The sequence below is a fragment of the Corvus moneduloides genome, chromosome 22 (genome assembly GCF_009650955.1).
Source record: "Corvus moneduloides isolate bCorMon1 chromosome 22, bCorMon1.pri, whole genome shotgun sequence".
Classification (NCBI taxonomy): domain Eukaryota; kingdom Metazoa; phylum Chordata; class Aves; order Passeriformes; family Corvidae; genus Corvus; species Corvus moneduloides.
Genome location: NC_045497.1, coordinates 339,578 through 366,655, shown reverse-complemented (window position 1 = coordinate 366,655; position 27,078 = coordinate 339,578). Strand labels below are relative to the sequence as shown.

The window sequence follows — 27,078 nt, the reverse complement described above, 5'->3', positions numbered from 1 at the left end:
AAGTCTTGCCCTTCTGTCTGGCATCTTTCTGAGTTCAGTGACCTTGTCCTGACTGCTCCTGCCTGGGGAGCCAGCTCCCTCACCTATGGCGTGGGACACGAGCTCTCTAGTCCATGTCTTATCCTCGGGGATCCCGGGCGTTCAGTGCTGGGGTTATTGCCATTTTCATGTAAACAGAACTTCAAATAACTTGCTGCCAGTTGGATTGCAGGCGATATCCCCCCGCACCCCCACCGTGCTCGTCTCGCTGCAATTCCTTCTTTGGTGGTACTGGCGATTACAGGGAGCTTGCAACTTCAGTTTAAGCAGAAGTACAAAAAGGGGATTTTTAAAGTTTATTTTCCCTCCGAAAGTGAGATGATTTCTCTTCAATAAAAAGTTAAAATGTTTGAACTCTAGAAAAAAGGTTCATGCTGCTTACTGGTTAAATTTATTATGGCTGCATTATCAGTTTAATACATTTAGTTTGCTCTTCTGCTCATATTTCTTATAAGATGTTTTTCCAGCATTTATCACTTCCCTGTAACAGTTTTTATTGTGTTAAGCCTGATGTTATGAAGCCTCATTTGGAGGTGTATTTCTGAAATAAAAAAATACATAGCTAGCACATTTTCTCTGCAAATAAAAATAGTTACTGTACATTTCTTTTAATGTACGTGTAAAAGTTTCTGGTTCTTTTTAGGTTTATGCTTGAATATTATTCCTCTTAAAAATACAGGAATTTTGTCAAGTTGTCCGCTGTGTTCTCAATCGAATTATAAAAAACTGAAGATGACAGATATTTCACTTTGAAAGGTGACTACTACACCGGCGAAGTTGCTACTTTTCATAAGGGTTTTTACTCCATATATCAATGTGTTTTAAGAGAGGCTTGGGTCAATAATACCATGCTTTAGAATTCCCTAAATACATATTTACACAATAGACCTTAAAATATATTAGTCTATCATGTCAGCTCCTGTACACTTCTAACTGGGATGTTTTATGTCCTTAACATATGATACAATAAAACTTTATTTTAGATAGCATTTTTCATACAAATTGTATCCTAAAATGCGCTGTGGGGTTAAATGACACTTTCACAAGGTAAAAATTTAAAAAAAGCTGAAGGGTGCAGGAAAATTAAGGGCTTTGCATGGGATAGTAGTATTTAATTGAACAGAGGGAATCTGAGTGGAGAATACACTGAGCTGAGAGCCTGCAAGTGTGATTGGAGCTGCAGAGCAGGATCCCTGGAAATGGTGAGGTTATGTGAGGAAAGGCTTATTCTGTGTGAATGAAGGAGGTGGAAAGGTCACGCCTTCAGGAGCAGCTGGAGGAAGTGTGGAGTAGCTCCTGGAACAAAGAAGTTGAAAGCAGGGACTATGTGGAGTCACTTCTTTGTAGTGGGAATAGCAGAAGAAATGAGGGGAAAGTATGTTGAAGAGGAGGAAGGCAGCCGAGAGCGTGGTGTGCCAGCTGAGCTGCAGGGTGGGATGGATGGGAACAGGGTGGCAGAACACCGGGGATCTCAGCTGCTCCATCGCTGCTCGCTCCAGCCTGGCCCCGGCACTCCGCAGGCACAACACACTGACAGCTCACATGGGTTTTTTTCTGGCTTTTATAAATTCAAAAGAAAAAAAATTTTGGTCACCCTATTCATGTAAATTAAGTAGGGCTTTTTTGTATGTGATAATTATAGATAAATGTATTTAAAGTAGATCTGGATTTTGTAGTCCTCAGGAAAAAGAGGAAGAACAATTTTTCCCCCCGTCCCTGTCATGTGTTCGTTTTAATGAGCAATTTTAAAAAATTGAAAATAAAAGAGGAAAATGAATAGGTGTTGAACCAGCCTGTGATATGTAAATGCCAACTAGTAATTACCTAAAACCTCAATTTTCTTTCTGTTTCATCTTGCAAAACATTTCATTTCCACTGAGTGAAAACACTTAATTTGGGGCTCTGACGGCGGGAGGGGGGCGGCGGCTGCGCCGCCAGGGGGCGCGCGGGGTCCGCGCGGGGCCCGGCCGGGGGAGCCGCTGAGGGAGCGCCGGGGCCGCGGGGCCCTCACAGGGCCGGGGTGGAAAAGCCCTCCGGGAGCATCGAGTCCAGCCTCTGACCCAGCACTGCCTTGCAACTAGCCCGCAGCTCAGAGTGCCGCGTCCGGTCTTTTCCCTGAACGCCTTCAAACACGGTGACTCTACCACCTCCCTGGGCAGCCCCTTCCAATGTCTAATCACCCTGTGAAGAAATTCTTCCGGGTGTCCAACCTGAACATCCCCAGGTGCAGCTTAAGACTGTGTCCTCTTGTCCTGTCGCTTGTTTTCTGAGGGGAGAGCCCAAATCCCACCTGGCTGCAACCTCCTGACTGGGAGTTGTAGGGAGCAAAAAGGTCCCCCTGAACCTCCTTTTCTCCAGTGGGACCTATGGCAGGGACACGGCCGGGACCAGTTTCCTCACCCTTCGTGTGGGTGCCTTCGAGTTAGGTGTCATTCATAGTCCGAGTTCCCAGTACCTAGGATTTTCCCTTTTTGGTCTTGTATTGCCATTTTTGGTTGGTTTTTTTGTTTTGTTTTATTGGGTTTTTTTGTTTTGGTTTTTTGTTTGTTTGGGTTTTTTTGGTGAGTTTTTCTTTTTCTTTTTTTGGTTTTTTTTTTTTGTGGTTGGTTGGTTGGTTGGGTTTTTTTGTTTGGCTTGGTTTATTTGGCTGCTATTCTGTATTCTCTTAGTTACAGGTTCTTCATCTCGGATATGGCTCAAAATGTGTTTCTTTCCTGCCTTTGTTCCCATGAATCTTGCTTTTCTGCCTCCCATGAATCTTTCTTTAAATTGTATTTTTTTTCCCCCTTGCTGTTTTACATGAGGGCTTTGTCATTGGTGGTATAACATTTTTAAACTTTTCTCCATCCAACTTTGAGATCTGCCAAACTTTGTAGGTTTCTAGGTTATCTCTCAACCAAAATAATTCCTGGGGTTCTGTATGTTTTCATATAAATCTCAATGAAATCACAGGAGCTTTAAAGTGTTTCCCCTCCCTTGACTGACCTGCAGTTCATTCCTTTACAGATGACAAGTGTTTTCTGTGAAACATGAATTTCACATGAATCCTGGGGTGCAGATCACTGAACTGGGACAAGGCTTGTCCCGGAGGAGGAGCAGGGCTGGAGCGATGTCCCAGGCCCAGCTGGGCGGGAGCGCTGATGGGATGCGGGAGCAGTGCCTCCTTAGTGAGATATATGGCTTCATAATTAGCCCCTTGCATTTTTTCCGAGTGCTGGCATCAGCGTTCTATGATGTGTTTCCCTGATTAACAGCTGCTTTGCAACTATTTCCGTGTGCCACCGATAACCATATTTGTCAAGTTAGTCCTGTCAGGGCACTGATTTCTTACTAAAACACAGCATTTCTGTTGCAAGGGGTTTTCTTGTTCAGTGTTGTGGCAGGCTTTTAAGTCAGCCCTTGTTAAAACGTAAGTTGGCTTTAGCCTGATGCTTGTTAACAGGATTCTGGGTATCTCCTTTAGAGTAGGAGTGCAGAAACCTTTCACAGACAATTTAATCTTCCGAGCCTTGCAAACATACAGCCGTACACTGAGGGGGTGTTGCTCTAGGCTAATATATTGATCAGTTCCATTTGCCCTATAGCTGTGGCCTTCTGCTCCGGCTGAAATAGGTTGAGTGTTTGTTGATACTGCCATATTATTATTTTTTAATACACTGGAAAAAAATTAATTCCAACTTCTTTTACATACGTCATGTATATTGCCAGTGTTGATTGCTTCCGCACATGTAATGTAAACTGTCTGTGCATAGTTCATGGCCTGGGCCGCCTCTGCTTAATGAAAAGAAGTGTTGCTTTTAAACGGATACAGATCCACTCAGAAAGACAAAATACCATCCCTTGCAACGTATAATTCAGACCCAACCTTTACATCACAGGTCATCTCAAAGTCTCAGTCTATCAACAAATGCTGTTTAGTAATAACCTACAGAGGGTTCCCAGTATTAGGAAATCTATTAGAGCTCTTACAGGCTGTGCTCCCAGTGTCTTTTGAGTCTGTTTTCCATGTGGAACTCTCTTGCCAAATCCTGTGGAACTTTTATTGATGAAGATATTTTACATTTCTGTGAAATTTTTTTTTTTTTTTGAGTTGGTAGAAAATAGGCATTTGCCACAGTATTTTAAATTCCATGGTTTATTTTTTTAATGCAGGCAACTGATGAAGTAGCTTAGATTGCTCTATTGGAAACCCTGCAGCTTTGAGCACAATAAGAAATAAGGCTGTCTTTATCTTCCCCATTAACGCAAAAGGGAGGGAGATTAGGAATGAGGGACCTTGGCTGTAAAATCCAGGTGCTGTGCTTCGGCCCAGAATTTTGCCAGCCTGCTGCTCTCCCGTAGCATCTGCAATAAAGTTCCTGTCTTTATTTTATATCTTTGACATTGAAGCAGAATATTTGGCCTGAATTTATGTCATTTGTCCAGTTGCAAATATAATCTATGAATAGTGACATTGATCTTTTAATTGGAAAATCAAACCATAGGACAAGACCTGCTGCAGGATTCCACCCATCTCCACCCAGTCAGAAAGATGTCTTTGTGGATCCTGTCACTGCAAGAGAGGTGGTGGTGGGAAAGCAAGTTCATGGAACTGACTGGCTTTTAAAAGCCAAATTCACTATCTTCCTTTAATACAAATATGTACGTGATCCATTAGATAAAGCCAGTGTGCTCGACAGTGCATGCTGGCAATCTAAGAATCAAAGCAGTGATACAATGCTCATTATTTGGCAGTGTTCTAATACCATAAAAATTTGGAGAAGTGTTACAAATGCTACAGAAATAGTATGGAACAATGTTAGCAGCTGAGTCAGAGTGCTATTTGCCACATGATTTTTTTGGCTATACACAGGACTGCAAGTCTTCTCATCTTCCTCCTCCTTTTTCTGTTGTTTAAATTATGGAGTGCAGTTGCTCTTGTTTGTGCAAAGAAAATGATCCATAGAAGGTAGGGAAATTCTTGTGTATGTTTGTTGAAAATATTGGCATTTTGACATGGCCAAAATTGCTTCAGAAGTTGCTCGTGTATACAAGATGAATTATAAAAATGAAGACATTTCAGCTCAGCCTATAGGACAAATGTTCAGAGGTGAATGCAAACACAATATCAGAAACGTGGGATTACCAGAGGGAGGAATACATGCCCCGGATTCTTTTTATGGAGTTTGTTGTTGCTTGTAATTTTATTTTGTTTTAAGATTAAAAAGACTGCAAATAATGGAAGAAGTAAGGCAGGGGAGAGGTAAAATAGAAGTTTATTTTGGAGTGAAATTTACTACTGCAATGTTTACGTTTTTATAAGGCAAAAATGAGCTTTAATAAAGGGTTAGAATCGATGAAATGTTCACATGGTTGTGATTGAAATAGCACAATGAAAAATACTGCTTATTTCTTACAGGTTTTGTAATACTTAAAAATTGATAATTAAATATAAGAGCTTGCAGAACTGCAAGTCTGCAGGCCGTTCGTGTATCTCACTAAATGTGGGAGGGAGTGTTAAGGAGTATCTGAAGACACAAACAAGTAATTATTGTTAGAAGGAGAGTGGCTTTGATATGTTCACGTGTGTGTCGGTCTGCACATTTGGGCATCCTTCTTATTCAGCATATTATCTTAAGGTTATTAGTTTGGGCGCTTTATATTTCTGCATCTGGCACAGCAATATCAGCACAGTTTAAATCTGCGATTTGCCTGTCACCTGCATTTCAGCTGGAGACAGATCAAGTGCACATAAATGAAGCCAAAGTGTACTTTATGTGGGGTGTTTTGCTCTACTGTTTTGTGGTTCAAAATTACTGAATGTAAACTTAAGGAAAAAATGGAGGAAAACAAGAAAATGAAAGGAATTAAAAATACCCCATTCATTTTATCCTCCCAACTTTGAAGTGTGCTGGGACTTTGTCAAATTCCCGTTAAAATAAATATGTCAATTTTGTCTCTCTTCCAAATTCATTTATCATGCTTTTTTAAAAGGTGTTTTCTGCTTTACCTGATGTTTAAATTGGATTCGCTCGTTTATGCTGTTCTTTGCTGTATCCCCCATGTTTTTCTTAAATGAATTAGTAATGACAGCGTACTCCATCATACCCTCTCTACAGCCACTTTAAGGGAAGCCTGGTGATCTAAACCTTTTAACCTATTAAAGATGATTTTCCCCAATTGAATCAGACCCACCACAGGTGTAATAACTAATCATTTAAACTACACCTGCTATTATGTATTTTTAAGCCATTATGCATGTTGGATAGATGATAATTCATGTTTATTGCATTGTCCAATGGATCCGTTTTGCCTACACTAGCCTGATTAATGTATTTAAAGAAATAAGAGATGCAATTTAAAAGAAAAAAAACATTGATGGAATGCACTGAGGAGTACATTGAAAGTGCCATTAAACCCATCAGAACTTTGCTCTCTGACCAGAAATGCATATTTGAAGCATTTGATTCAAACACGAAGTGAAACTTAGTGATTTCAGGAGTGATGCTGTATTTTCCCTTCTTTTTCTGCTGTCAAAGTTTTGGAAACGTTTTTGGAACTGAATTCCAGAAACTGTATTTTAAGATAAACTCTTAAGGACCTGTGTATCATGGGTCTAGCATATTAGGATGGTTAATTTTAGCTCGAGAGAAGGGAAGTAATCTCTTCCACTAGTTCACAGGGATGTGCTGTTAGCATATTATTCCTCATGATGCCACAATCGGAACAGATGTCTTTGTATAAAAGTAGAGCGAATCACTGGTGCAGTAACATGTAATAACGTGTATAACAATATAGGGCAGTATGTGGAAAGTGAAACTACCATATGAAGAAAATAATCAAATACCTTTCACTGGCACTCAATGGAAATGTAAAAATCGAGTGCTGTTGTTGTTGATGCCATTGAGTATTATCCCAGACTTTACCCTTTGCTTGGCTAAGTGCTCTGTTCTAGGTGCTCTGGCACCTTAAAGAAGGGTGTGGAAGTCAGTCTGTAGACAAAAGTAATCTGTGGCTTTTGCTGGTGCGGAATACAAATTTAACTACTTGCCTACCCATTTGTGTCATTCAAAGTGACTTTTTTGATATTTGGTTACACGATCCAAAATACGTGAAGTCGCTTCTTCTCTAATCATGAGAAGCTGAGGTTTATTTATTGCTTTCAGTAAATTAGAATGATGGCAGAAAAGACCTTAATCTCTTAGAATCTGCTGGGAGCTTTAAGTCAGATATAAAGGAAGCATTCTTACAATAAGCCAACTGTTACAGATCACATGCATTGACTCAAGGTTGGCTTTAACTATGGGAGCCAACTTAGTTAAGAAGAACACAATATAAATAACAGAACCACCTAAGAATCTTAATGGAGCATTTTGTACGGGTAGAGCTGCTTCAAGAAACTTCTAGGTTGAAACACCATAATTTGTGCTGTCTGTTTAGAGTTAAACCACAAGCTCTGATACTTGTTGAGCCATCACCAACTCCGTGTGATGGGTGTGTTGCCTTACTTTGCAGTACACAATGCCTAATGTAAAATAGGGATTTGACCATATCTAACTTGGATCTTTTCTCTCTTCTTTTTCTGCAATCCTCCTACCCTCCTCAGATTGTGACAGCAGTGAAATTTTTACAGAATCCACGGGTCCGCCAAAGTCCTCTCGCAACCAGAAGAGCATTCCTGAAGAAAAAAGGTATGAACTCTTAAGGTTGTGATCTCAGCGATAATGAGGGACCTTGAATTAGTGTAAAGCCAAAATGTATTGCTGTGGAATATTAGATGTTACGGACAAAGCAATTAGTCTGTCTCAAAAAAAGATCTGAAGTTTATAAGAAATATCAGTCTCTTTTCTTCCCAATTGACTAGTGCAATATTTGCACCAGATGTGGAATTGTAGAATACAAAAGACACATGGGAAAATTTTGGGTTAACTGTTATCAGATCTTTCCTGCAATGAGGATAGTTCAGAGTTGTAGACTAGCTGGCCAGTTCAAACGTTACTGACACTGGCTTTAGAATGGCCAATTTCTGGGTGAAAAGGTCAAATGTTTCCAAAGGGAGCCAGAGAGAGGCAAAGATCTTGGTAAAAGTAAACAAGGTCAGGTTAAGGTCAAGCTTGGGGTCAACCTGACTTTCAGGCTGAAATGGTAAACTACTGACTGAGTTTAGCCCTTTTCTATAGCAGGGATAGAACAGATTCTGACAAATCCTTTAATGTCTTAGGTGGAGCATACTTTGGTCATTGCTACAGAGAATTTATTTTACTTTCTGACTCATAATGGAACTATCTTTTGTTCCTTTTTTTATTTCTTAAGTTTTTATTCCACAACTTGCAGTGCATTCCAGGTGAGGTTCACTCCATATTTTGCTACAGTCCTGGGAGCATATTGCTTACCACAAGATGTAAATAACAACAGTTTTAACTTGAAGTTAATTACATGCATTGTGACTCACTGTAAGATGTTGAACTGATACTGAAAATACAGAGTCCAAACTTCAGAGGGGAGTGACCCACATATACATTGAAGTCGTAAGTACTTCAAGGTACATAAAATTCTAGAGCTAAAGATCTTGAGCTTTGAAAAGTAGGGAAGCCTATGAAATACGTGTATTTCTGTTTGGAGTTATGAACTGTTTCTTTGAGATGCCTGAGACCTGAAGTCATGAGATGGAGAGTTCAAGTATATGCACCACTTTGGTCATCTTGAACAGCAGAGAACCTAGAAGGGAATGGCCACCTTGTGTTTTGGCAACGATGTCATGACAAGTAGTTCACGGGCACATCATTTTGAGTGTGATCCTCTCACTGCCTGTCCTAGTGCCAATTAAGAAGACATTCCAGTCACGTAGGTATGTTGCTTGCCCTGCCCTGCCATCAGGATGACATTAAAATTTGGAGCCTGTTGGTCGCTGTGCGCCATGAGTTTTTCCTTGAAGTATGTGGACCTACGGGGAGTAATTAATCATAAAAGCTTGGGGATTTCAACTCTATCATCGAAGCAATGAAGCAAGGGAAAGCTGAGCCTAAAAGCTGTGCTGATTACCCGGGGTAACCTGATACAAAATCTATTGTTGCCGAGAGATCCTTAGCCCCCAGTATATCGTGCAATATTATAACTGCCTGATCTTCTTCTGTGCTGACAATGACCAGTTAGTCCTCATTTTCTCTCTCAACACGGCTGGGTTAGAATTTCATTTGCAGAAGGTATTTAGAGCAATTTAGAGACAAATGTCTCTGATGTTTGCTCTGCACTTCCCCACCGCAGGCTTCGCTGAACAGTTTTTCGTATCAGGAGCTCCATCTAATCTGTTTAATTTTAATAAATCCCTGACTGGGAGAAGAGGAAGGGTGGGGAGATGGAGGCACAGAGAAACTGTGGCCCAACTAATACTTCTTATGAATTACTTGGCTAATAATTGCTAAAGAGCAGAAATGGTTTGGTAGAACTGTTTGTTTGTTCCTGTTTGTTAATTAGCCCTCCTTCCCTTTGTGCTAATTGTTTTTTTTTTTCTAAACTTAACCATAGGAGACAGGAAGGAGCAGGGTCCAGTAGCGCCTGTACCCAGCAGTCAGTGGAAATATGTCCATATGGAATGTAGCCTGTGTTCGATGCTGGCGTGGTACCTATGTGGGCTAGCAGATGGAGGCAATTATTCTTGAAACGTAGATGTCATGGCTGGTTTAGTCTCAAGTAAATGAGGGATTACAGGGTTTGGTAGGCTGTTCCCCCGATTCTCTGATATACAGTCCCTGTCATGCCAGTGATAATGTTTATCCCCAGTTGAGGCTGTCTGGTAGAGGAGTCCTCACTGCCAGTTGAAAAAGGTCCTGCAAGTGTGGCTTTGCTTAAGAAATTTCGCTTCTGAGACTCACAGAGGTGGTTCTGCCTAGAATTACAGTATTTTCTTCTTTTTCTATAAGCATCTCCTTCCTAAAAAAGGCCAATCAAATTTTATTTCCTTTTAGTATTATTTAATATTTAATACAGGAGCTGGATTTGGTTTAGTACATTTCAGTGAGATGAGAAAGGAAAGTTTCTGCAGGATCATCAGCTGGGCTGGGTTTGGTGAAACAGTCGTTGTAGAGGCTGAAATCAGGCATTCCTGGTTCTGTGCAGGTCAGGTGGTGGTGCTGAACTGCTCTCTCTGGCGCATGGGGTGATATAGTGTTGATGACAGTTGGGAGAATGAGGGTATCCTGGATTTGTAAAAGGGCTTTCAAAAGTCGGATGAGATTTCTCTGTTGTCTTAAGCACTTTTAAACTCCCATATACAGAGGCATTAATGAGAAACATGAAGTTATTAGAATCATTTATCATTTTCTTTGAAGCTTACACTGGCATTTTGTGTAATTTATGACATTTCCTCCTTTTTATCATGAACTTCTTCAGATGAAGGGAAAAACAGCTGTTTCCCCTCAGAGTATCTGAAAGAAAAGAAAGGAAAAAAAGATGCTGTTTGTTTTTTGTCCAACTCGCTGATTCTGCTGATGACATGCCACAGAATCAGCGGCGCCTTGGGAGTAATTAGACAGCATGTGGGGCTTAAACCCTTGTGGAAATGTGTCTGTCATTTAACTGTTGTGCCTCAGATGTCCTGCACTGCTCAGTTACCCATCCGGCAACTCATGTGGCTTATTAATTTTGTGTACTCTGAATCTCTTAACTTCTGGCAAGACAGAGAAAGGTGGTGGAAATGCACTATACATGGGAAGCTCTGTTTTCAGGGTGCTGAATTTTTGGAGCAGAGAAGGGGAAAACTGCTAGGTTATAGACTTGTTCTGTCAACTTGGATGAAGAACTGTTTTCTTAGGTGCTTGTTCTCTTCATCTGTAAAATGAGTACAGTAATGCCTTTCCAGAGGGGGATTGTGGGAACTAATGAAAGCATATGAGGAGCTCAGAAATAATAGTGATGGAAGAACAGAGGTGCATTAGAGCAAGTTAATGTACAATTGTTGAGTTATGTTGGGAAAGTGTCCACTCAGATGGTTTTTTGCAGTGCATCAGTGTTCCAGAAAATCTTTCCAGTGTCAAGATGCCAGCCTATGGTGATTTCTGAAGAGATGAAAAAATTGTTTAGTTCTACATGCCCTTCCCAGTCAGAACTCAAAGACACTTGATCCCCTGGAAACAAACGTCGTCAGCCCCAGAATCTTCAGTAGAAAACGGACTTAATTTTCTTCCTCTTTCTGTAGTCTGCGTTCTTGAAAGTTGAACCCGCCTTTTCCCCTTTGTCAAAGAAACCCAAGTGAATCACCTTCAGGACCTGAGGGAAGGGGGCACAGCCCACTGCTGGAGGGCTTAAAAAAAGCAAATTCTTCAGCAGATTTGAATTTAACCCTCTTTTATTACTCCTCTTTTTTTTATAATTTAAGTCCATTTCATGAGGCAGTTTGCATGTCCTTGAATGGAATCTCGTTACCATGAAAGCTTTTTTAGCATTGATTTCATAACAGTCTTAATTTAATAGTGCCGTCATTACTGAGAAGCTCTGACAGTGAGGCCCCAGCTTTCCAGGTCACTGACCTTTTAATTACAAACCTTGTTCTGATGGCCAGGTTATCGACTGGACAGCTCCCAGCTCCTGCCCCCAGCATGAAGATGAAAATAACTGCCTTTCCTCCCCCACTTCCAGAAAAGGGAGGAAAAGAAAAGTAACCTCTTGTGTTTCCAAAATTAATTTTCTTCTTCAGCTTTACTTTGTAATTAATTCTTTAACATGTCTCAGTGAAGCTCAAACAGTTTTTGCAAAGGCTTTTCTTGAGAAGAAAATCTAATGCAAGCCAATAGAGTCCAGCGCCAACTCAGCTGGAAAAATAGAGTTAGTAACCTATGGTGTCAGAATACCTATTTAGGCCAAACTGTTCTGGCCCTCCAAACCTTATGCTTTTCTAGAAAGTACCATGTTTGATAGACAAATGTGGGATTAGACTGTAAGTGTTGCCTGTTCAAGGAATTCCAGGTGACTTGTCCCTCTCTTCAAACTTCTGTCAGGATATGGATTTGAGAGATGGTGAAGAAGAGGGATGAAGGCTTTGTTGCACTGTTGTGCTGGTGTTGGTCTCTCCATAGTGGCTAGTGTGGGTTGTGGTGGATTTGTGCTGAAGATAGTAATAGAGAGGTGTTTTAGCTATATCTGAGCAGTGCTTACACCTAGAGCCAAGGCCTTTTCCACTTTTCACTCCAACACTGAGGAGGCTGGAAGTGCACGAGAACTTGGGTCAGCTGACTGCAGCTGACTAAGGGGATGCTCCATATAGTCTGTTCACTGTTTTCAGCACAAATCCAAAACATAGCCCTGTACTAGCTACTATAAAAAACAGTGCTCTGTCCCAGCCAGACCCAGCACAATTGCACAACTGATTGTGTGAGTGAGGCTTGTCCTGTTTTGTACTTGCAGCTCAGGTAACTTGTTCTCTAGCTGCTCACACCAATGCCTGCACAGACCTCATCACTTACACTTGCAAAGCTACAAGCAAGACCTGAAATGCAGATACTGATAGCAAAAAATTATTGCAAGAATATGCTTAATGCTTTAAGCTTCTAGTACAAATTAACAGACAGCGAGAGAAAGTTCACTAGCCTGGGTAGAAGCAGGGAGGTGCTTTCTGATTATTTAAGAAGTTTGCAACAGGTGTTCAAGTAGCATAAAGTAAGTTTAACATCTCATGTAGACTTACAGAAATGACTGTAGAGGTTGAATGGAAGTCAACACATTCTGCATTTTCATGATGATTTTCATTTCAGGATCTTGGAGCACATTGTACCCATTAACTGTGGAAACTTTGCAGCTAGTTGCATGGAGCATGTTTGGAGTTTATAGGGTTATCTATCATTATCAGAATCATTCTGTGATCTAGATCTCACTGTGCTTCCCACTAAAAAGCATCCACCTCTGAGGTAGAGGACAGCAGCTGTTTAACATCGCTATGTGATTTTTAGGAGAGGAAATGAAGAATACTTTAAGTGATCTTGCAGAGGGAGCTTTAGGGATAGAGAATGTAATTACTGAGTAAAAAATTTACTAAGATTCTTGAAAAGCACTGTGGGATATTTAATTACTAAAGATGGTTGGGCCTCTGTTTATGACTGTGCAAGACAGCTAATGTGCCTTATAATATTTTGCTAGGTTAAAGAAAAATATGTCCTACACCTGTCATGGAAACAGTTTGTTCTTTAGGTGCCTCCCATCCAAGCTTTGGCTCTACACAACCCTGCATAAATGGGGAAATGTAATTGTCTCCCAAAGAGCTTATTAGAGACCTGAAGAATGCAGAGTGAGAGAATGAAAGCTGTCATTGCTAACAAACTCACACCAGTTCCTATCTAAACTAACATTAGTGGTAGTCACATCCATTTGTGGCACTCTGCTGTGTTTGCCCAGTGCTGATAATGTTCAACACAGAGATTTCCACTGCTGGAGTATCATAATGCAGAAGAATAGATGTGCTCGTGATCCAGAAGTTAGTTCCACCTTTCTGTGTTTTGTTAGTTGCCTTCTTTTTTTCTTCCTGAAAATGATTGAGAATCTCTATCCATCTGCTGAGAAGGGGATGTCTTCCTGTCCTGCCACTCTTTCGTATGCAGATCTGTCACCTGCTGTTCAGTACCAGCCTATTCATCATGCTGACTCTTTTCCCCCATCAATTTTACCACTGTTTGTGATGTCTGAACTTGTCATGAGCTTTACAGATTTTCTCGGCTTCTTTGGTGATAAGGAATGTACAGTAGTGCTAACAAAATGTGATAAACTGCTCAGCCTTAGGACATCCTGGGAATCAGATATGGTGCTTCTTTGGAGTTGTAAGGGTTTTGGGAAGAATATAGTTGAAGAAACCCTTCACTGTCATTCCTCAAGATTTAAAAGGAAGTTTGGAAAAACTGGTCTGTTTAGTCCCTATACACATGGAGAAATCAGTTTATTGCTTGTCTCTGACTCTTGTCCCAGTCACTAGTCATTCATGAGAGGGCAGAAAACCACCTGACATCAGGTTAGACATAACTACCCATGTGATACAGTGTACAAAGGAAGCCAATTCTTTCTTGGCTTGAAAATTATTGATAAATAATTGACCGGTTTGATTCTTAGGAAGTTGTGCATGCTACAAAATGCTGTTTGTAAGCTTAATTTTAACAAATAATTGGAATGTCATGGGTTTAATGATGTCTCTCCACTTGGCTATCTGACAGTAACTATGTAATGTAAAAGAGCCGTTAAAAATGGCTTTGCAAAATTAACTCCTATTGCTCATTGAGTGTATTTTGAGTCATATCTGCCTTGTTTACTGACAAAGTAATGTTTCTATTCCTGGTATCACTGAAAAAACAATATGATTACTGCGGAGTGAATTGAAGTTTATCCTAGAAGATAATCCTAAAATAGTCAGTTGTATTCCAAGGCCTGAAACTGTTAGCCTTAGTGATAGGTAAAAAAGACCCAGCCCCTAAGTCCGACTTGTAAATTTAATGATTTATTTATCATGTTTTTGAGTGAAAGTAAATGCCAAGTCCAAGTGAAAGTAACTTCTGTAGTTACAATCTAAGAGTAGGCATGGGAGATCTGAGGCATGACTGCTTCCTTGGCTTTGGGTAAATTTCTTGTTTGCAGCTTGCCCATCTGTAAAATGGGGTTAATTACCACTTTTGCTGTATTGACTCAGTAAGATTTATGTTAGCTATGTCCATAAACTGCTCTGATATGCTTGTTTCAGAGTTCTGAAATCTGCAGCGTGTGATTTTTGAAGGTACTGCAGTAAAAGCCACACTTTCAGAGAGATTGAGAGTTTACTTCCATCAGCTGTGTATGGGAGGGGAAGGCTACAAACTTTAGAATGTCAGAATGTCAAGGCTCAGGCAGATTGCGTGCAATCCTAATCCAGCCCTGCAGCTTTGACCTTTGAGGAAAGATTCACCTTGAGACAGTTGAAGAAATCTATGTACGTTTGTATAAAAATATTTCTGTGACAGAAGGAATTTGTTTTTCATGGTTATCAAGCCCCGGGTTTCCCCACAGTCTTCCCAGAGCAAGTAAACGAATTCAGCTTCTGACCTGCTCTGAGAATGAACCTGGTATTCTTAGTCTAAAGAGACAGCCTTCCCTCTTGAGGCTAAAACAAAGAGTGTAGTTAGGATAATCTGTGGTGTTTTTCTGCTGAAATCCATCTCAGACCTAATGATACTTTCCTGCTAGGAAAGATAAAATAAGTTCTTGTATGAGATAATTCTCTAGGATCTCTTAGACAACATCTCTGTTCTGTTTAAAATTATGTCTTGGGTACCTGTGAACATGAAATCCTACAGTTTGCTTTTCTGCTGCACACTGTTCCCTCTTAGTCTGGAGTGCAATCACTCTTTCCTTAACTAAGAGGTTAATTTAGTTTTTGGTTCATTCCTTGCTATTCTTTCTCCTGGAGCCTAGCCCAGGTGACTCCACTTCCCCAGGAGCTGAGCAGAGAATTCATTCTCATGAAACCTGAGGCACTCTGAAGTAAAAGCTGTTGACTTTGTCATACCGTGCAAATGTGCATTGCTTTTAGCAAGACAATAAAGGGTAAATGGGGTGATCTCTGCTCCTGTAGAGAGGTCAGGTGGTTACATTACACAATCTTCTAGAGCATCTTGCAGCAAATACATGGGTTATATTAAAAGTTGCAATCATATCATTTTTTAAAAGTAAATTGCTGACCTTATGCAGTGGAATCAGCTTTATTGAATTTCGCCAAAAATGCGTTTATAATCCCCCCACCCCTGCATACACATGATATTCATGTCCTTGCTGCCCATGTGGAAATGTCCCTTTTTATGGTGATAAAATTAAATTTGTCTTTGTCTCTGCCTTGCCTCACCTTTTAAGATTCCATCCTTTAGAGACACCAGTGGATATCCATACCAGAGAATGAAGATGGGCAATATCCCTGCATGGCTGGCTGGCTGATTGTGAGCCAACTACCATGGAACAAATAAATAAGCTTTTCACATTTAGAGGACAAATAAAGCTGAGGACAGGTCTAATACAGGTATTTTTCTAGGAGTGTTGAGGCCTTAGCATAGGTAAGAATTTATTTTGACTTGGAAGTACCTACACTTTGCTTCTGGATTTTTTCTAATTGCTATGCAATATGAAATGTAAAATCCACTAACAGTTACTGTGTTACTTGTAGTACTGTGTTACGCGCCCTCCTTCAATAATAACTAACCATAAAACTCTCTGGGCTTTGGCCACCTACAGCCTCCTTCCTGAATTCACTTGAGAAAAAGGTGTTTTGTAGCATGCTCAAGAATTTAACACACCTATATCCCATATTTCTCTGCCACTTTGCATCTTCAAAGTACTCTACAAATATTAGCTGACTAAGCTTGTGACACTTTTTGTGAAATGGCAAGATTATAAGATTAATTTAAGGCACATATGATTACATTTTTTCTTCTTCATTAGACCTTTACATTCTCGAAACAGTTTGCAAACTCCACATTTTAGTGGGAAACAGAGGAAATACCATCCCCATTTTAGATGGGGACACTGAGGCAGATGTATTAACAGTTAGAGCTGAGATAATTCTGACTGCCAACCATAGATCTATAACTATAACCATACTGTGCCATACTGTCAGTGTGATCTACTGATGTATAGAATTTTCAGTAAAATTACTTAAAGCATTTTCATGTTTATCCACCATTCCAGACCCCAGCTGCTTTGAGGGTTGGTGGAAGAGGTTAAGCTGGTTTTATTCAATAAAATCAGCGCAAACTGTCTAAGTAAATGAAGGGGCAGATATGCCTCTGCAGTGTCCCTTCTTACAGCATCCCCCAGCCTGTGTTTTTTATGTAGTGTTTAAAAGACTGTTGCTCAGAGGTACAGGGAAGAATATCAGAGTATCATTACTCCCGCTCTTCAAGTAACCAGGAGAATGCAGCTGTTAAACTCACGATATAAAGCACATGTTTAAAAGATGACTCTGTATGTGTTTAAAAAAGAGAGTGAGAGATGATTCAAGGGAACCAAAAAATAGCGGGTTCCATTACTGTAATTAAATGGCAGCATTTAACCTATCAGGCCGTTGCGTGTATGTGAGAGACGAGCAGGGAGCTGCATTTGAAATGATCACTGTCTTCCTTGGGGGATAGAGTAGTTAAATAATTTGTTTGTGAGGTGTGAGTTTAGTGTCGGGTAAAGCAAGTGCTTGTGTGTGTGTGTGTCTCTTAAAGCTGGGATAGCTGAGAACGGTATTTAGCAGCATATGCACTGTCAATAGGAACACAAGCTGCTCTTGCCCATTTGTTTGGTTCTCTGCAGAGTCAGGGCCTCACCTGCTCCCACATATTTCATCGTAAAAGGAGAGCTTTTTTCATGCCAGGCCACCTGAGACAGACAGCAGTAGCAGTAAAAGAAAACCAGGGAGGAAATGGAGAAAGAAAAGAATCAGAGTCAGTTTGGTGAGCTTTATCTCCTGTGGTGACTGTAAAGGGTAAGTTGTTGTATGTGGCCCCTGCACTTGGCACTCAGGAGTCTGGGGGCTGTGGCATCATCCCTGGGGACAGGGGTTGAAGCTGCTGCTCAGGGATCTGCGCCTTAAACAGCACATCAAACAGTTGCTTCCCCTGCAACAGTGTTGTACCTGTGCCTTGCTTGATTCCTGTGCTTTGACACTGTAGGGTGCAAAGCCACGTGGAGAGAGAGGGATCTGCAAGGAGCAGCCTTGGCCCTTCATCATTGACCTTGACTCTGAACAGCTCTTTGGGCAGACCTGTACAGTGATGTTGATCCACTTTTTGGCATCCCAGAGAAGAGACGCAGTCTTATGTAGTGCCCAGAAGGGAGTATCTTCCCATTTTTATTCACTCCCTTTTTATTTGTATGGTGATTCCTTTGTTTAGGGAATATGTCCTAGCCCAGGAGCTCCAAGAGTTATACTTTGAACTGCTTCAGCTGCCTCCCCTACTGATCTGACTTGTGTTATGTTGCAGGAACATGCCCATAAATGTTTTTTAATATTCACTCCAGTTTCTGTGTAAATTCTGTATAGCCACTCCCATTTTAACTCCTGGGCTGGAATTTTTGTGAGGCTTTAGAAGACAAAAGACAATGTTAAAAATATAAATATTTCTATATTTCCTTATTGAATATTCAACCCCAGTGACTGGATTTTGAGGGCAGCACTTGGCTGAAAGGAGAAATGCCATGTATTTTAGCACCCAATCAAAGTAATGCATGAATTTGAGTCCTTGATGAGAGTTAGAAATCTGAAACTATTTCCATAGATGATCTACAAAAAAAAAAAAGAGGGATAAATATGTTATTTGAATAAATTATTTGTTGGAAATGCCTTACCTAACTCAAGTGTATATAAGGCATGTATAGATTCTCAAACCTGTCAGTCTTTGCACATGATTGTGCCAGTCTGAAATGTTTTAGAAAAGATACTGTGTAATATTATTTCTCTTTCACAGACGTAGAAACTGAGGCAGATGGAGGTTAAATGGCCTACACAAGGTCAATAGCAAGGCTGGGAATAGAACACAAATGTGTAGAGGCTTTTTATTACACTAATAAGGGAACTCTGGAGGTGTGTTTGGCATGGTAATCGGAACCCCAGAGAACTAGAAGCAGTTAGTATGTTCTGTGCATGTCCCGAGGGAGCAATGATGAAACTCCTTTTCTACCTTACCACTCCAGTTCTCCGTGTGTGGTCACCATAGTTTTTACACCACTTAACCTCATTATTTTTAGTATTGTTAGCATTAGTTGTCCTTTGGGCGTTTAATCCAGGCTCTTTAATTTTCTCCAGAGCCTGAAGAGGCTCTGTGGAAGGCACAAGGGGAGAAAAAAGGCAATAAACAAACCAAAAGATGAAAAATGATCTTTTGAAACTTCTTCTATTTTGTTGACTTGTCCCCTAATGTTTTTTGTCTTTGTTGTTCTTTCATCATGAAGGACCCTGCTTAAATGTCTAATCTTGGTTTCTTAAAAGTTCATTTGCTATTGTTTCTTTCTTCCCCACCCAAGATTAACACCCTGTGTGATGACATAGATGGTTGTTGTCTAAATGGATGTGATGTAACCAACAAAATTGTGTAGGGTGGGTGGAAAAATATTTATATACTTGTGTTAAAAATTACAAAGTAGCCTTGTCTTTTAAACAGAAAGTATTCCAACACTGTTACTGGCAGCAGCAGCCTTTAATTTTACAGGTGGCTACCTTTCTAGTAGCATTCAGCAAACAATATTTTAATGGCATGTAAAAAATTTCTCAAAAACAGAAGAACGAAGAATGAGGGTGATTTATAATCTGTAATGAATTCTTGCTGACATGTCTTTTTATAATAGTGTTGTAGCATCTCTGTCTTTCTGGGGGAAGTGCAAACCAGATTTACCTGAAACATTTGTACCATAATAATCAAATATGTAGCATTTAGATGTAATTTTCTTAATTCAACTTATCTTCTTAGTGTGGTGACTCCCTGACTCCCAGGTGTCTAACACTGATTCCCCTTTATGGAAATTGGTTTAGAGGAGCCAAGATGCTCTATAACGTTGTGAGAGAATACCTGTCAGAAAAAGGCACGGGTTCATGGCTTCTCACCCAGTGTTGGTTTCTTTACATTTCCATATGTTTTTCCATACATACTTTCATGCATTTTTACATTTTCTTAAAACGTGCAGCTGTAGCTAGCTACGAGTTCTCTGTGCTCCCCATAGCAACTTCCTGACAGAGGGGGTGTCCAGTATGCCCTGTCATACAGTGTGTTCAGTGCTTCGTTGTGTGTTCTTCAAACACTCAAACTTCATATATAGACAGTATATGTACTTTATATGGTTTTTCCTTGTTAAGTCTGTACAAATGGGGTTTTTTTTGTTCCTTTCTAAAGTTTAAAGTAGAAGAGGAAAGAAATAGCATTGAGGCAAGTTGCTCTTTACATTTCAGTTCATCTTAGTCTGCAGAGGCTACTCTGTGACTGGTTTTGTCTAAGGCAGAAAATAGCCAGGTGCCCTTGTTAGTGTGTTTGGGGCAATCAGTAATTCCAGAGTAATGCAAGGAAATGGAAATGGTCTATCAGGACTTTCCCATTCTTATGTATAAAACTAAGTAATCCTTCTGATATTTTGAAAAATCTGGTTAAAGAATTTCTTATAATGGCTTGAAATTGTTCTTTTACAGGATTCCTTTCTTTCTTTTGAATGCTGAGTTGGGCAGAAAGAGTGGCAGGTTCTAGAACTGCAAGCCAGCCCAGTCCAGTAATCCCAGATCAGCAGTGACTGATCCGGAGTTCCACGTAAGGGCCAGGCTTTGAGATCAGGTCTCATACAGTCTGTCCTCAGCCCCATACCATGGAAAGGCCTGGGGATTCTTTGCTGCTGTAACAAAGAACTTGGAGTTACAAATGTCTGGTTGACTGCAAATCCCCCCGGCCATCTCCTTCTGAATCAGCACTGGAATTCTTGTGACATGCTGGTTCAAGTTGTTGGAAATACAATTTAAAATTGGTGCTCCAAAGGTAGATCAAAACCAAACCTCCTGTATTGCCAGCATTTTACCTTACTCAAATTTAAGACTACCTCTGGCTTTCTCTTTAGAAGCTCCTAAAGATAGTATCACAGATCAAAGAGTAGCCAAAGGGTAATCATTTTGTTACTATTGCTCAACAAGCTGCTTAACAAAATATATTTTGTTCACGCAAAATAAATGGATCTGAAGCACAAATGTTTTCTGTCACTGCTCTATTAAAATCTGTGGTAAGCTTTATAAGCTATGGTAGTGTGTGGGTTTCTTAAGGGCTGTGTACCAAACTGTCCTGCTTTTGGAAATGAACATGTAGAAGAAATTAATATCCTTTCACCCTTGCAGAATGTTTCATGTTGTAGTTCCCAATTTAATAGGAAATTGCATAGGTCTGGTGTGTACTCTGGGCAAGTTACTTCATTTCTGTGTGCAGGGTTTTTCTTTGCAGGCTATCTTTCCTTCACATAGACTGTTGCATGCTTTGGATCTGACTGGCTTCTGTGGTCTGCAGAGTACCTGGCACCGTAGCTGCCCAGTGAATGCCTTTTGGGATCTCTCAGGAGTATTATGATACAAATAATGAGGATTGGGAACCATCACTGTGAGACTTGTCTCTCTGCAGTAATAGCAGCAAGAATTTACAGGTCACAGGTTGGATGTGCTTGGAAACTTACTAGTTTAGTGTACCTAATACTTGTTTTCTCAGAATGCCTGGTCGTATTTCTAGGGAGGTTGTCAGTTGTGGTAACGAGTCATGACAGCACCATGGTTCCTGGAGTAGTGTCTCTTCCATCAGCTGGATTTTTTGCTCTCTAAGGAGTTCCTTTAAACAAATGTCAGAGCCCTGGTTATGTACTTTTCCTGATAGACTACTTTGGAACCGGTATCCTGGCATAGTCTTCAAAGCCTTCAAACCCCAAGTAGGGTTGAAATTTTTTTTTGAAATAATTTTAAATATGCAGAGTTTTTTGTTCTTATGTAGTGTTCTCACATCATGAACTGGCTGAATGTATGTCCTGTGTTCCTGTGTGGCAACACTGGCTTCCAGGTCAGTCACACACGTTGTGTCTCCACTTCTAGTCTTGCAGTAGACAAATGGATGTACTCTACCAGTGTCCACTCAAAGGAGGCTTTCCATCAGGTACTGTGCTTATGCTCGTGTCATAATAGAAAGGAAAAGCTGGAGGCAAGAGACATAAAAATAAAAATATCATCACAGATGATGATAAAACAAAATCTCCCTCCATTTTTAGGAGAGATTTTTATTTATGGTACAGGAAGACTTGTTTCTTCTGTCTTTTTTGATGACCATGGTGCTCTGAGAATGATTCTGTCAGACAAGTCTTCAGAAGAAGGTACCCAAGTTTGAATTTATTCTGTGTTTTTGCATATACTTGTTGTGTAGGAATGTAAATGGGCTTTATAACAAAACTTCTGGTTCTGTAATTCAGGTTGGTGAGGACTTTTGGACCTGTCTTGCTTGATTTAGAGTCATGTTGCTATCTCCTTTTTTTTCTCTGTTTTGAACTATTCGTGGAGCAAAAATTATGCCTGTTGAATTGTGCTGTCTGCTGCCTGAAGATCTGTTGTAGATTAATTCAAAAAAGAGGTGTCCAAATCCTGTTGAGGCTGTGATAGCACTCCATCTACTGGGACTTCGGCATTGCAGAATCCCGAGCATGAGTCCTATTTTTGTCCTGCATGTTCTTCCTTGAATTCTCCTCTTGGTGCCTTGACCCCTCAAATGTAAAGCTTAGTATTGGGAGCTTTTACTAAAGGTATTCCTTCCTTCCTTCCTTCCTTCCTTCCTTCCTTCCTTCCTTCCTTCCTTCCTTCCTTCCTTCCTTCCTTCCTTCCTTCCTTCCTTCCTTCCTTCCTCCCTGCCTCCCTGCCTCCCTGCCTCCCTGCCTCCCTGCCTCCCTGCCTTCCTCTCTGTTATGGAACAGACATAACATACTTCATATAAGCAAGGAGCACATTAGAAGAGGAAGACCTGACCTCTCTTGCTGCAAGTGAAACTGTATTTTCCCTGCCTTGAAACTACCAGCATTTTGGACTGACTTATAATGCTGTAATTTATGCTGTGGTATGCCTTGTGATATTACAATGTCCTTTTGCCTTTGTGTTTGATTTTTTCCCCTCTGATAAATTTTAGTGGGTATTTACCCAAAATGCCCATAGGAGAGCGAGGCATTCTCCCTGCTGTTTGCTGCCTCAGAGAAGGAATCCCATGCTTTTTTTCCTCTCCCATTAACCTTACTGCAATTTTTTTTTTCTTTTTCCTCCTTGTTTTGAAATAGTATTAACATGGGAGATATTTTTAAATAGAAACAGGAAGAAAACGTTTCTTATCCATATGGATACACATGTTACACACTAATGTGAATGAGTGACCAGAAGCACCCTTTTCGTTTTCCATTTTGAACTTCTCATATATATAAAACTGAGAAGAAAAGTTGTAGTACTTGTTCTGTTTCTTCCATTCCAAGACATGCTAAGCAAGTCACTTGCCCTTTCTTATTCAGAGTGAAAATACTTTGATCCAGTTTTCTGAAGACAATACTCATTTCATAAGAATATTTAGACAGTAGAAAATAGAGAGGATTTAGTTTGTTTGTTTAGTATTTAACCAAGTGAATAAGGCAGATTAGGGGAAGGGGAGACACTGGACCCATAAACAAGGTGATATATAATATTTTTTTTCGTTCTCCTTTTAAATAAATACCGATCAGCTTTATGTTCAGAGACAATAGGAGCCGTTGGCTTAAATTTGCAGTTTACTGTATTTATGGCTGTAATATCAAGGTGCTGCCGTCGTAATTTCATGCCCCAATGAGAAGAGCAAGGTCGAAGCAAATGCTTCCATCGGCATCTGCTAACACACTAACTCATAAACAAGGCCCGGCTGGATCAGGTGGCACGGAATAATACAGGCTAATGAAATACAGCACAGCTTTCCATTACTGTTAGTTTTTACAGTGTCGTCATTACGTGTAATTTATGTTTAAAAAATTCAATTTTATACAAGGCTCTGGGAAATAGGGGTCTGCAGGTCACCCGACGACTTTTAACGGCTCTGAGAGTCCTTATTGCACTCTACTGTTCCAACAAAATGTTAATAATAAATAATAAAAAAATCCTCTTTTACTTTTTCTCTGGTTTGCATATCTTGCTCTGTCTTTTTAATTACAAGTGGCTAAGGAGAGTTTGGGGCTCTAGATGATGTCAGGAGTTATCCCCTTTGCTGATGCTCCCAGAGGGGGGTTACTATCTGCTTGCTTTTCTTTTGTCTGTCTATCAATCAGCCGGGATCCTGTAAATGGAGTAAACACAGCTGAGGAGAGGGAGATACTTAACAACCTCTCTCCCAAACCCTCACCCTCTGACATTGCCCTCCTCTCCTCCATTACACTTCATTTTATTATAGACTCCAAAAAGCTTAGCCAGGAAGAGGAACTGCTGCTGTATTTATTTATTTATTTATTTATACTTGTTATGCCAAAATACTTTTTATTTTAACCTTTTCATTCCTGGCTGGCTCACTGTGTAATTCCTAGCATTGCTCTGTTAGTCTGATTTTCCTTCCTTATTTTAGTGCTGCGCAGCTGAGGTTAGAGCACCCTTATCAGTTCCGATTGCTGCTTAGTCACCCTGATGGGTTAAAGTGTATCATGTTTCTGAAAGATTGCACTTGCATAATTAACAGTCTTGTAGATGAATAGAGCTGTAAGAATTCAAAGCTCTTTCAGCAACTTTTCAAATTACTTTTATTTCTGCATTTTTCAGCCTGACAGTTGAGACCAGTCCATGTCCCTTTGATGTGCGGGTTCCTTTACTAAAGTTTGAGCTGGAAGTGCAGTCAGCAGGATGTTTATATTCAAATGCAGTGTCTCAGTGTAAATCAAAGGAAAAAAATCAGCGTGATGTTTCTGAAACCTTAGGTTTTATTCAAATGTGGGGTTGGGCTCAGCCTCACGAATGACCGTGTGTGAAAGAAAATGGATCAGGAGACTTTGCCTTTTTGACCTTTTTGAAATACATTCAGCTAAGCACAGAGTAGGATGTAGGAGACAGATTTGATAACAGTCAACCAGCACTGCATGTAACTGACTGAACAGGTGTAATCATTAGTCTGGATCAGATCCCAGAAGGATTTTATGATGATTCTTTTAAAATGTGGCCATGTTCTTTCTGAGCAGAGTTGACTCAGTGGCTTCCAGGAACAGAAGTGTAATGTCATTTCAGCGTGCCGACCAGCAGATCTTCCTTTTAGTCATGTGGTACCAGGCACTAACTTCAGGTGGTCACATAGGGTCACATAGGTCACAAGTTGTCCTGTCCTACTTTGTTTTCTCCTTAATAGAAAGTGTGGGGGGGAAAAAACAACAGCTGCCACCCCCTGCCCCATACCCTCTCCTGCCTTTTGTCCCTGCCAAAGGCTTGGTGGGGGGGTTGCTTCAGGGTGGTCTTTTAGAGCGGTAATAAAGCTGGCTTTGGAAACCCACAAAGGAACTGAATTTTTCCACCACCTTTCCTTATTATGGCAGATTTCTTAATTTCACCTAAACAGAAATGTCTCCCCAAAACTGATGTAGGCTTCAGGTTGTGAAAATCTTATGTGAATTACTGGACTGAGCAATGTAAGGAGGAACATAATGAAGAAAAATATATTTTCAGTGCATAGGATGGGAAAAAGGTTGTCACTAATATGTCAGAACCTGCATCAGAAGGAGAAAAACCAGTGGCTCGTCTAGTTAAGTTCATGGAAGGGTTTTACATTGCAATTATTGCTGCTGTGTTTTGACAGAAAACAGGTAAAACTCACATCTCCTGAGTTTTATTTTCTGACTGCCAGCAGTTCAGTTCTGACCTTGAAGCACTTCTCATATCTGTATGTCTCTCACAGATGTCCTCTTCCTCATCTGTGAAATATGGGTAACAGTACTGTGAGTACTCCTCTACTTCAGAGTGGTCATAAGAGGAACAATATTTTGATGTACATGAGGTCCTTAAATAGTAATAGATATTATAAAAGGACATAGACAGTCAAGTCTTAAAAGTTCTTGTACAAAAGAGCTCTTTATACAACACCCGAGGTGCAGGCACCAAGAGATGCTTGTGACAACCCATTTCGTTCTCTGACTTGCTCTGTTTCTGTGTTTGACTACAATTTACAGAGGCTGAGTGATGCCTGCAAATTGAGTGGCAGCAGTGACAATCAAAAAAGAGGGTCAGCAAGAGCCTTTGAGTGCAAAACAATTGTGAGTGCTGGATTATTCAAATCAACACCCTGAAGCCTGAAAAGGAATTTTTAAATCTTTGTGAAAATTATGACATTCTTTGCAATGGCTGTGGTGCTGTAGAGGAATGAAATGGATGGTTGGGGGAAGGGAACAGGTTTGCATTCTGTGGGGCTCTGAAGACAGTTTCCGTGCATCCTTCTCCTCAGCTCAGTCCTTGCTCAGTACCCTCTGCGGTTAGATTATTCCTTGCAGATAGCAATCAACTGGAAGGAAGTGTGTGTCTAATTTGCATGAGATTATTTAAAACAAAAAAAAAGGTCTGCATTAGTCAGGGTGATGGTAAACAACGCAAAGAGATGCCTTTTATAATATAGCCGTGGCTCAGCTTTCAAAGCCAAATATAATTCACTTACAATTGGCAGTTTCCTTTATTGTTCCTTTTAACCTTTTGCATTCTGCATGGACTTGATCTTGCTTCAGCCGCAGAACAACGAAAATGTTTGTTTTCCAAAGTGTTGGAAAGTGGATTTAGAGCAATTCCACTGTTAACTGAGGTGATTTTCTTGAGATACCTATTTGAGAGTTACACTAGACACAAAGCTCCAGTTTTTGTGACACTGCTTTTGCATCCAAGGGCAGTGGTATTATTTTTGGCTTGCCAATTTCCTGCTGGGTTAGAACAATGAATGAACATGGATACTTTTTCATGTAGTGATAGGACTGTGATAAAATACAGCGAGATGAGATATTGGAACAGATGACACTTAGATCTGGTTTAGAAATTCACACTTCTGTGTGTAATGAATATATCAAAGTTGAATAATTTGGGCATGGAAAACTCATACTGTGTGCATACATGTGTGTAGGTGGTGAATTTGAAAAAAAATCATTCCAAAGGGAAATGTGATGAGTTGGCTATAATTGCCTGAGGAGAGAATATCTTAGAATATCTTGTCCATTTTTGTTACTGTGTGTGAGAAAGGACCAGCATGAAGACAGGTATATTTCTGAGTGCACAGATGACTCATCATTACTCAGTGTCCACCAGGTAAACTTACTCCATATATATGCTTAAGGAATCAGCTCCAGGTCTCCCTTGATCTTGAGGCCAAGATGACAAGGCCTTAAAAGCATCTTGTCCAGATGAATGAAGAGGTTTTCCAAGGTGATGGCAATCCCAGTCTTCTCCTCTGATAATTGAGAAAGGATGTAGTTGTGATATTCTTCTGTCCAATGTCACTAGTACCATGGCCAAGACCACTTCACAAGGCAGCAGAATAGTCCAGGGAAGTAGTAAAAATTCTAATTTGTACTATACTC

At 40.3% G+C, this 27,078-nt stretch overlaps 1 protein-coding gene across 1 annotated transcript in view; it reads left to right on the top strand.

The window, feature by feature from the left end:
- Positions 1–27,078, top strand: part of PEX14 (peroxisomal biogenesis factor 14) — a 71,064-nt gene that overhangs the window by 25,736 nt on the left and 18,250 nt on the right. The window contains exon 3 of the mRNA XM_032131420.1: positions 7,625–7,709. Within this exon, the coding sequence (XP_031987311.1) occupies positions 7,625–7,709 (85 nt within the window). The remainder of the gene's footprint in view (positions 1–7,624; positions 7,710–27,078) is intronic.